This window comes from Malania oleifera, chromosome 5, assembly GCF_029873635.1.
Source record: "Malania oleifera isolate guangnan ecotype guangnan chromosome 5, ASM2987363v1, whole genome shotgun sequence".
Taxonomy (NCBI): Eukaryota; Viridiplantae; Streptophyta; class Magnoliopsida; order Santalales; family Ximeniaceae; genus Malania; species Malania oleifera.
The window spans coordinates 88,916,012-88,928,099 of NC_080421.1; the positions used below are offsets into that span (position 1 = coordinate 88,916,012).

The following is a 12,088-nucleotide window of genomic DNA, read 5'->3' on the forward strand; positions in this document are numbered from 1 at the left end:
TGGCAGCATCTTTGGTAGAGGACCCGTGAACCCATTTGAGCAGAGAGCGAGAAACTCCAAGTTCTTACATCTGGATATTGACGGAGGAATTTCTCCAACGAAATGGTTGTTGTTCATATCAAGAAAATTCAAACTCTTCAAATTTCTAATTTTCGATGGAACATTCCTGACCAATCTGTTGTCGTTTAATTAGAGTCTGTACAAATTTGTGCAGTTCCCTATATCCGACGGTACAAAATTGGATAAATTGTTGGAAAGCAAGAGCAATTTGGTTAGATTTTGCAACCCAAAGTCTCCGAAATGGTTCCTGTCAAGAGATTGTCTAAAATAGACGTGCCATGCAAATCTCGCTGGATGGTCTAGCGAGATTTGCCTGAATCATAATCCTAATGCGTGACAAAGCTCATTACTTCGTTTAATGAGATTTATCCGGACGCGTGTAAATCTCGCTGGATTAAGTAGTGAGATTATGTAAGCATCATTTCGAGAATTATTTTTTTTGAATAGGGTATTATTTAATATATTATTATAAAATAAAGATAAACGGGAAAAAAGTCGGGCTGTGGGTTCGCATTCCCGTCCGGTTCTCCAAACATTTTTTGAAACCCTAAGCCCTTCCCTCCTCCTCGCTTCTTCTTCTCCGCTCAGCCAAGTAGCCGTAGGCGCCAAATTCACCATTGCAGCCGCTCCCGCTGCCTGGGCCTCCGACTAGCAGCCACCACGGCAGCGCCGGTGCTGCAGCTGCTGCTGCTGCTCTCTCTCTCTGATCTCCTGGTATGCTCTCTCTCTCTCGGCAGTGCAGGGCTGCCAAGGCATCCGTCGGGCGCCGTTGCCCCTTTCCCTTGTTCTAACCTTATTACACATGTTTTTCTTTATTATTTATCCTTGTTCTGCGGTTCAAACACGGCACTTCATTTTCTCCTAACTCTCTCTCTCTCTCTCTCTCTCTCTCTCTCTCTCTCTCTCTCACACACACACACACACACGCACACACACGCATATTAATTAAAACAGGTTAGTTCGCAGCCGTACTTCCAACATCGAATTCTCATCAATCAAAACAGGGCTGAATACTCTTAAGGTAGCAATTTTATTTATTTATTTTTTTGGAACTCTAGTTCTCGATTATCCCTCCATTTTCCTTCGTTGAGTTTCTCGGCAACAAAACAGACTGAATTTTTCCAAGTGCGAATTTAAGCTTTATGTTTCTTAAGATTAACTTTCAGTTCTAATCTAATTATTAACTTGAGAATTTGGACTTTCTAAGCGTTGCATTGTAGTCGAAGTACTTCTTGTGCTGCATTGTTGAGTGAAAGGATGACATCAATGGGACAGCCGCCACTATCTTCTTTGAAGAGACGGGATTCATCTGCAATAAGGGAAGGTGATCAGCTAATTATTACTCCTTTAGGGGCTGGCAATGAAGTTGGTCGTTCCTGTGTTTATATGTCTTACAAAGGGAAAACTGTATTGGTATGTTTCAAGATAAACTCCACTCTTTATTTATTTATTTTTAGCCAATTCTTGTTTTTTTTGACCCGGGTTATGGAGGTTTTGTCTTGACATTTATGTTTTCCCCACCTTTAATGGGCTATAGTTTGATTGTGGAATTCATCCCGCTTACTCTGGCATGGCTGCTTTACCATACTTTGATGAGATTGATCCTTCAACCATTGACGTGCTTCTAGTTACGCAGTATGTTCTTCTTTTTTCTTTGCTTGTGTTGTACATTTATTTTCATATCATTTTATTTTTAAATTATTGGATTGCGTTGCTTATAATATATCAGCCTTAGATTTTTAGTTTTAGAAACAACATCATGAGTTTTTATTGAGGTGTGATTGCTATTTGATATTAGGTTCCTATGGCGTTGGATAGCATGAAATTCAAGCCTTGAAATTGGAATTGTAGATTTGGAGAAAATACAACACAAATTTCATTGCCTTCTATTGAATTCCTCACAATTCCAAACCCAATGCATGCATCCCATGTTTCCAATCATAGTGTATACAAAATTGATTGCTAGCATTGCAATTTTTGATCAAGTGTGGCTAAGATTTCTCTAGTTGTCATATAGCTTAGTTTTGTAAGGAGAGAATAAGAAATGGCGTGCATTGGCTCTGCAGTGGTGGACATGAAATTGGACGATGCATAGTAATTCAGGTTTCCTGAAATTGTCTAAGAAGATTTGCATTGTAGTTGTCTATCAGAGTTGTGAATATACATTGTCCTCGTAGAGGATCAGTTGGATCTAATAATCATTGTTTGATTTTTATTTTTTAGATATGATCTGAATCGACTGATGTAAAAAAAGTGTCGGGATCTAATCTCAGTGATTTGTTGAGGGTAATGGAGAGTCTATATGCTAATTTGGCTTTCATGTGTGTCAATGCGACATTATTATTCTTTTCCTTGTTTTGGAGGGTGGGCATGCAGTTTGAAGAGGGAGAGAGGGAGGTACGGGTGGTGGTTGATATCAAAGTTCTTTGACCAACGAGCTTGTGCTTGTGTACAATAAGTTCTTTTAGGGGGTGGAGGAAGGTTGAATAGGGTGTTTTTATTGGTCATCAATCCATTTTAGAAAATGGACACAAGTTTTTGACAACACACTTGACTTTTTTTTTACTTATATATAATATATATTATAACGGAAGCTCATGCTGAGCAATTCATATGTCTACGTGGAATGTTTAATGTATATATTTTGTTCTCTGTCTAAAACGTACCTTTTTTCACCGCCTGCATTGGTTTATAGTCTCTTCCCAAGACACAGCCTTTTCATTTCCCAATCCTTTTGTTGACCGCTTGCATTGGAACCTTTATAGCTTCTTCCCAAGACTAAGTCTTCTCATTTCCCAACAAGTTGACGACTATTCCTTCTTTCATAGAGCTAATTCAATCGTTCCTTTTTAAATTACCTTCAAGGCAATTTTTAACAAGCAAAGTCTTTGATTTATGGTTCCTGATTTTGAAAATTGCGAGGAATGGAAAATGAATTTGTTGTTGTTGTTGTTGTTTTTGTTCTGCTAGCTCCCAAAGTGTTTAATTTAATTAGTCTTAAAGTTAGACTTGGCTATTGGAGATATGTCATGGGTGTTGGAGATGCAGCCTGGAGTGGACACAAGGATCTGAGCTTCAATCTCACCGTAGCACAGATGTTCTTTTCGACTACACAGTAGGTGATCTATGTCGGTGACAACACCTTATCCTCTCCTAAGTGTCAGATTTTCCTAAATTCTTTTTCCATAATCCCTTAACAATCATTCCTTCTGGAAGTTCTTCATCCCCCTCCTCTCTCTCTCTCTCTCTCCTTTTTTTTTTTTAATTCTTTATATGTTTTCTTATTTTTTTTTTAATTAACTTTCAATTTTCAATCCTTTTAATTTTTTTTTTGTTGTTTATATTTAAACCAAAATTTGGCGCATGTTCATCTGTACATGCATCCTCCACCATATCATTTATGCATTATCAAGTTAGGCAGTTTGAGCTAAAATAATAAAGGCAACCCAAAGGCAAATATAATGTATATATATTAAAAAATAAATAAATAGATTTGTCAAAAATATCAAAATAAAAATTTTATAAATTTAACTAATAATATACCATACCCAGCATCGTGCGGGTTAATGTCTAGTTAGTTTATAAGCTTGAGACAAATTGACCAAAAAATATGAAAAATTGTTTCCCTTGAGAAACATTGGCTTTGATGGACAATAAAAATAATTCCTTGTCTCATTGTTCCTTTGACTGTATCAGCTGGAATCAGAGTAGAAGATGATCCTCAAATCTGCTTCAAAATATTATGAAAAGGTTGAGAGAAATTGGGTTAAAATTGGAGCTGTTATTAGTATAATGATTTGGAAGTGTATATGGGACTCCACAAAGCATCTTTGAACCCTTGGACATATCAAAAGATGATTTTGAGAATGAAGCTTATGATTTAGAGGAACCAAAGCCTTTTGATGAATGTGCTTCACCATAGCTGGAGTGACCCACTTCTACTTGACCATGGAGATGGCTAATTTCCATATTTTTCTGGTCCAAGAGCGACTCAAAATAATGTGCTCAATTGTTTCAGCCTGCTGCAGGCATACCAAGCACCTATTAACAAGAGCTAAAGCCCTATTTCTGGAGGTTGTCCATGGTAAGGATTCTCCCAAGAGTTGCCTCCCATGTGAAAATGCAACCTTTGTGGGGGCTGCAGATTTCCAAATGAGTTTCCAAGGGAACTTGCTGTTGCACTCAGGTGGGGAGCTAAGGTGTTTATAATGTGATCTGACTGTAAAGTTTCCATTCTTGTTCAAAGCCCATTTGGGCTCATTGCAGGTGGCCTGGCATTGGATTTTGTAAATACTTATGTGGAAATCTGTTAAAATATTTAACTCTTAATCATTGGAATATATCAGAACAGCCCCTGGGGAAAACTCCAGGTGTTGGCTAATGAGAAATTGATTTTCTTTTTTGATAGAAAAAGAAGATATACACCAAGAAGAGGAAAGAATATACAAAGAAGAGAATATGATCCTGAAATGGAAAGTACAATAGGTGGAGGATAAGAAATTCTTCAAAAAAATAAAATCTATCAATAATTGGTAATTGATTGATCAATTACATATAAGTAATTGATTAAGCACTGCTTTATCTGTTGATTATGAGTTGTTGATAGTAACCAAACAATTGAAATCTTTCAATAATTGTTTACTTAATTAATTATCAAGAAAAAAAAAAAACAAGGAACACAACACCTCATTTTGCAAAAGACTATATGCACAGACATCAATGATTTATATTCACCTTGCAAACTACAAAGTATTGTTTTGTTAATTATTTAATTGTAAATATGGAGAAAATGACAAATAAACAGAGCGTCTTAGTGCACTGAAGACTATACCTAAACACATCAATAATTGATTGTCTCTAAACAAATTAGTGTTCAATGAATTACTTATTTGTAAATATTGAGAAAAAGACAAATAGTGCAGTGGCTCGCTGCTGTCTGCGCAGAAGACTATATCAAACGACATGAATAATTGGGAGTCATCAATTAAGGCAGTGTTTAATCAGTTATTTGTACTGAAAAAAGAAACACTATTAACATTGTTTGAGTGCGCAAAAAAACTATATCGAAAGACATCAATAGTTGATGATAGTCATCAAACTAAGTAGTGTTTAATGAATTATTTTAATTGTAAATATCAAGAAAAAAACAATTAACACAGCACCTCAGGGCACAAAAATTTGTAATTGATAGTCATCAAAACTCAAACAGAGTGTGTTTAATTAATTATTTAGTTGTAAAATGGGAAAAATACAATAAAACACCAGTTTGTCTGGTGGCTATTAATTATTGATGTTTTTGATGGAGTATTTTGTCCATTGAGGAGTTATGTATTGATTTTTTTTGTTGGTATTTTCAATTAAGTAATTGATTAAATACTATTTTGTTTGGTGACTATCAATTATTAATGCCTTCATATATATATATATTCTTGTGCATGAGAAGGTGCTGTTTCAATTGCCTTTTTCTTGGTATTTGCAATTAAGTAATTAATTAACCATTACTTTGTTTGGTCATGGTGACTATCAATTGATTAAGTCAAATATAGTCTTGTGTGCGCATTGAGGCTATGTGTTAATTGCTTTTTTCTTGGCATGTTTAATTAAGTAATTTATTAAATACTATAGTTGGTGACTATAAATATTGTTTTTGTGTGTGTGTGTACTAGCTTGCTTCTTTAGGTTTTTAAGGGGCTTTGAGTCTTTGATTTGTTTTATTTTTTTTAGCAACTATTACTCAAAAGCAAAAGGAGGTGATTTATTGATCATAGGGTTTTTAGGTCGTAATTGTATTATAAATATATGTTTTAGACTCATTGTATGCAGGTTGACTTCTATAGTTCTATTGTCAATAAAATTCTAGGCTTTGGCTTTACATTCCCTTACGAACATAGGAATTGCATGATTATAAGCCCAAGACGATATTCCTCCTTTGTTTTTTGTTGAAGAAACATTGGATTCAACTGACAATCAAAGAAAAATCCTGAGGTATTTTTTTTTGATCCGTAAACATAAATTATATTGATCAAAAGGATATGTACCGAAGTAACTCTGGGCATACCCCAAGCAAGGAGACCAAAGCTCCATTCAAACAAAGCAAGTAACAAAGTTATACAAAACCTGGGCATACCCAGGGGTTCAAAGATCAGTCCAAACAATTAGCATCAAACAAGGAAAACACCAAGTATCAAAAACAATCAAAGCTGGGCATACCCAGTGAAAACTCCAAACCGTCATCAGAAGAAATCAAAACTGTAGACGGAAACAGCAGCAAGTCAAGCCAGAAAATCAAGGAGGTCGAGACCCCTTTTTCCTTTTCTTACTCTTAGCAGGCTTAAAACCATCCCCCTGCACCTTGTCCTTCTCCCTCTCCTTGCCCGATTGGCCACCATCTTCTTGGTTCATGCCACTTTCTGTACCAGCAAGAGGAGCTTTTCCTTTATCTTTTGTCTTTGCAGCTTCATCCATACCATGCATGGATGAAGAAGGTTTGGCCTTGACAGTTTCCTTACTCCCTGTAGTGTTTGAACCACCACTAGAGCTTTTACTCTTTTTACTTTCTCCCACCACCTTCAAGGGGTTGTCAGTTTTCTTACTAGAATCCAATCCCTCATTTGTGACAGGCTGAGCACCATCCATTCCTTGCTTCTGATTGCCTTTCTTCAGTTCTTGGTCTTTCTTAATTTTACAGTTTCTCTGAACATGGCCAAGAGTTTTATGAAAACAAAAGAATTTAGGTACGTTCTCATAGGTAACCTCCTGAATGATTGACCGACAATTAGGAAGGCGAACCATCACACTATTCTTTAGTTCCTTTGCGACATCAATCTCAACCAAAGCTCTAGCGTAGGAAATTTGTTCTCTGTGGTAGTCAGTTTATCTGCATACACAGGTCTTCTCAAAGCAGAGCATGTCTTCCCTAGTGCATTCAAAGTCCAAAGCTCAAGAGGGAGATTTCTCATATGGATCCAAACTGGCAATATGCTCAGGTTCTCATTATTAAACTGAAACATGTCAGGCATCCTTTTAAGCAACAAGGGGTGGCCATAGGCAAGACCCCTTGCAGCACCTCGAACATGTCCTCTTCCTTATTAAACTTGAAGATAATCCATTCAGTCTCATGGTAGAAAATCTCAGCCTTAGCATACCAAGATTCATCAATCATATTAAGAGCAACTTTGCCTAGAAATTTACCTGCAAAATAGCCCGCCAAGCAATGTTTCCACTTCTCATCAGGATCAACAATGTCCTCCTCCACAACAATAGCAACTTCATCCTCAGAATCGAAGGTTGGAAGTGCACCACAACTCTGTTGGTGTCTATTTTTAGCAAACAGCTCAACCCACTTCACTTTCTTGTTCCCTTTCATGAAGAAACCATCTTCAAGATCCTTTGTGGCATTTTGTCGAACACTTGGATCACTAGCACCTGCTATGCCCTTTGCAGCATTTGTTTGAACACCTGGAGTGTCCTTTGCAGCATCCCCTGCTGTGCCTTTTGCAGATTGCACAACAGCAGTATCCTTTGCAACAAAAATTTCTTTTGAGACATTTGGTTGAACACCATCCCTACTGTTGTTGCCCTTTCCAACAGAAACAACACCATCCGAGCCAACTCCATCAGAATCATTTGCAGATTCAACAGTGTCCTTAGTGCCCAACGTTTCCAATGCGTCATCATCTCCGTCAGATTCACCATCACCGTTGTCTTCGCCTTCATCAGATTCCTCAGTCGACGTCTCATCATCCTCCTCCTGTTCTGAATCAACAGCAGTAGGTTCACATTTCTCTTCCTCCCTCCTCGAATCATTTAATGATTCAATTTGGGAATCATTATGCACTTTCGAAACTGGTTGGTGTTGGGTTTTCCGTGAGCTATCACCCACACCCGAAGCAAGGACTGTGAATCTGCCCTTGATTTCATCAGTGAACATGGAGGAAATTGTGGTTTATGGGCTAGGAAGAACGTTCAGCAGTTACGCACAGAGGTTGCAAGACTCACTGCTGGTGTTAATCGCTTCTCACCGCTGAAGGAGAAGGAGGATTGTGTGACATCCTCTGCAGATTTGGATCGAGATGGTAAAGATAACCCAGATTCTGATGCCATGAAAGCCCTAATTGAAAAAGGGGTTGATTGTGGTCAAGGTTCGAAGCAGCAGATTCCTTATTTGCTGTGTTCGAAGCCACAGATCTGTGATGAAAAGAATGGAATGGAGGTCCCTTCAACTGAAACGAAGGGTAATGTTTCGGAGCTGGTAGAAATTGCAGTTCAATATTTATGAACCCTATCTGGAACGAATGAGCTTGGAGTTGAAGGGAAGAGAGAGAAATAAGAGAGGAAGAGAAAGAACAAAAGGGAGGAAGAATAAGGAAGAAGGAAGAAGGGGAGGGAAATGACTGGGAGGGAAATATCAAATGTATTTATACTCTAGAGTTAACTAAATTGCTTAATTGCAAATATACCCTAATGTTACATAGAAAAATACACAATAACAAAGTCAAATGCATACATCCCAATCTGCAAAATCTATGCCTAAAACATTTTTGCTGAATAGTTGGCCTAAATGATGATGGTGATCCTTTGCTGTATGTCCCTTGCTGACAAGAGCTTGACTTTAAAGAGAGCGACTACAAGTATGACTAACAACTCAAGAGCTCTCTTATGAACATCATCATTGTTAAGCAATGTAGCATCCAATGCAAGGTGACCTCTCCGTTGAACCAAATGTTTTCAAAAACCACCCTAAGGTGAATAATTGGGATGGCTCTATATCGGTTGGCAAATGACTAGGTTGGGTAGATCATACTCAGTTGTAATGTAGCAACAACAACAACAACAAATCAAGGCTTAAGTCCCACTAGGTGAGGTCGGTTACATGAATCATTTTCCGCCAATTTATGCGATCATGGACAATTTCCTTTGACAAATTCAAGACTATTAAATCCTTACTATCTCATTCCAAGTTATTTTAGGTGTACCCCTACCCCTTCTATTACCTCTTGCAGTAACTCACTCTTCCTCATTGGTGCACTTTGTAGCCTATGTTGCAAGTGGCGAAACCATTTGAGTTGTCTCTCTCTTATTATCTACTACCAGTTATGCCTAACATTGCTAATATGTTCATTTCTTAATTTATCCTTTAACATTACACCGCTCATCCATCTAAGCATTCTCATCTTGACAACTTTTACTTTTTGGATATACTGTTTGTTACTCACCCAACATTCTAATCCATATAGCTTAGTTGGTCTTACAATTGTCCTATAAACTTCCCTTTTAATTTTAAGGATATTTTACGTTGACAAAACACACTTGAAGCACTTCTCCATTTTACCTAACCTGCTATAACTTTATGCATTACATCCTCCTCAATTTTTCTGTTAGCTTGCATAATAGATCCAAGGTATCGAAATCTACTAGTATTATTGATTTCTTTATCATCAAGTTTAACATTGTCTCCAATATTCCTCCTGCTATCACTAAAATTACATTTCATGTATTGTGTCTCATTTCGACTTATCCTAAAGCCTTCTAGATGCCAAAGCTTCTCCCCATATTTATAACTAGACTCTACTTCACCCCTAGTTTCATCAATCAAGACAATATCATCTACAAACAACATACGCCATGGAACCTCATCTTGGATACTCCTAGTCAGTTGATCCATCACTAGAGTAAAAAGATAAGGGTTCAAAGCATATCCTTGACGTACTCATATTGTGATTAGAAATTTGCTAATTGCTAGTCTCTACACCTATAGTCCTAACAGTAGTCATTACTCATACATATCCTTAATGACATCAATAGATGTACTACATTCATGCTTTTTTTCTAAAATCCACCATAGAACTTCTTAGGTATCATATCATATGCTTTCTCTAAGTCAATAAATACTATATGCAAATCCCTATTCTTTTCCTTAAACATTTCCATCAATAATCTTAAAAAATAAAAGCTTCTGTAGTAGATCTCCTAGGCATAAAACCAAATTGATTTTCTGAGACCTTAGTTTCTAGTCTTAATCTTTGTTCAACTATCTTTTCCCATAGTTTCATTGTATGACTCATAAGTTTAATTCCACATAGTTATCATAGTTTTGAATATCTTCTTTATTATTGTATATAGGTATTAAAGTGCTTTTCCTCCATTCATTTGACATTTTCTTAGTTTTTATAGTTGTGTTAAATAAATTAGTTAACCATATAATTCCGTTATCACCTAAGCATTTCCAAATTTCAATTGGGATGTTATCCAGTCCTATAGCTTTTCCATTTTTTATATTTTTTAATACAAACCTAACTTTGTTATGTCTAATCTTTCAAATAAATTTTATTTGTCAATTCTAAGTTTAAGCTTTCTACTTGGTTCTCATTAAAAAGCTTACTAAAGTAACTTTGCCATCTTTCTTTTATGTCCTCATCCTTAACCAAGACAATACTATTCTTGCTTTTTATACATTTTATTTTACGTAAGTCTTTACTCTTTCTTTCTCTTGCTCTAACAAGTTTAAATATATCTCTTGCTCCTTTTTTTGTGTCTAATCTAGCATACAAATTTTAAATGATCTATGTTTAGCTTCACTAGCAGCCTTTTTTGCATCTTTTCTCGCCTTCTTATACTTTTCAAAGTTATCCATGTTTCTACATTTTTGTCATGTTCTATACCAAATTTTTTTTGTTTTTACGACTTTTTGGACATCTTGATCCCAACTCCAATTTTCTTTGCTATTCGAAAATCTTCTTCTTGATTCATCTTAAATTTGTTTTGCTATCCTTTTAATAGAGCTAGCTATCCTATTCCAAATAGTGTTTGTGTCTACACCATCCTCCTCTATAGTCCAATCATCATCTTTGTTCATTTTATTTTTAAACTTTATTATATTTTCTCCCTTTAGGTTCTACCACCTAGTTCTCTTACACTAGTTTATTTTATCTTTTTTCTTCCATTTTTTCATACGTTTATCTAACACTAAAACTCTATGTTGTGTGGTTAAGCTTTCACTTGGGATAACTTTACAATTCTTACATGATAAATGATCTACCCTCCTAGTTAAGGAAAAATTTATTTGACTTCTATTTTGTCCACTTTTGAAGGTTATTAAGTGTTCTTCTCTCTTCTTAAAGCAAGTATTGATTGTAATAAGATCATGTAACATGGTGAAGTCTAAGATGATCTCCCTAGGCTCATTTTTGTCTCCATATCCATATCCTCCATGTATCCTCTCACAGCCTTTATTATCCCTTCCAACATGTTCATTCAGATGTACTCCTATGAATATTTTCTCAATTCTTGATATGCCTTGCATAATGCTATCCATACTCATTTGTAATGCAGTTACTACAACCCATTAATTTTGGACTAGATTTGAGTGGCCCATTAAAGTCCAAACATATGGTACATATATTATGATTTCTATTGATATTATTAAATTATCATTTTATTGCTATATTCTGAAATGACACATTTAGGTGGTGCAAGCACAAATGTATGCGCACACAGGCAAACATGCACACACATGCACATGCACTGGTGTGGCATGTTTGCATATGGGCATAGGTTCTTGTGCTCACATATGCTCACTTGGATGCACATATGCACACTCCCATTTAGCATATGCATGTGCAGTTGTACACACATCCACCTAGGTGCATATGCATGTGTGGGCATACATTTGCATCCACACTCACATACATACTCATGAGTACATTCTTTCACAAAACAATGCACATCAAGCGTGCGTGCACATACACGTATGCATGCATGTACATGCATCCACTTGCCCACCCACACTGGTGCAAGCAGGCATGCACAAACTTATGAACACGCATGCACACACATTAGCATATGCAATCCACACATGCACAAGCGCACAAATGCACGCACGCACGCATAAGTGCATGAATACACACATTATACATGCACATGTACACACATATGAACATATGCACACCGACCATTGTACGCCTAAATCTTCAAATGTTCCAAGTGTTAAATGGGTGTGCTGTGTAACCCATTGCTGCTCAGTTTCAGA

The 12,088-nt window shown here is 36.6% G+C and overlaps 1 protein-coding gene across 3 annotated transcripts in view; it reads left to right on the top strand.

The window, feature by feature from the left end:
- Nucleotides 1-545: 545 nt before the first annotated feature.
- LOC131155201 (cleavage and polyadenylation specificity factor subunit 3-I) overlaps nt 546-12,088 on the top strand; it is a 51,756-nt gene continuing 40,213 nt past the window's right edge. The window contains exons 1-4 of one of the 3 annotated variants that reach the window (XM_058108159.1): nt 546-774; nt 1,015-1,081; nt 1,268-1,473; nt 1,598-1,695. In XM_058108159.1, coding sequence (XP_057964142.1) covers nt 1,318-1,473; nt 1,598-1,695 — 254 coding nt within the window. In that variant the 5' untranslated portion in view covers nt 546-774; nt 1,015-1,081; nt 1,268-1,317. The remainder of the gene's footprint in view (nt 775-1,014; nt 1,082-1,267; nt 1,474-1,597; nt 1,696-12,088) is intronic. The other 2 variants (XM_058108158.1, XM_058108157.1) reach the window with 2 other exon arrangements.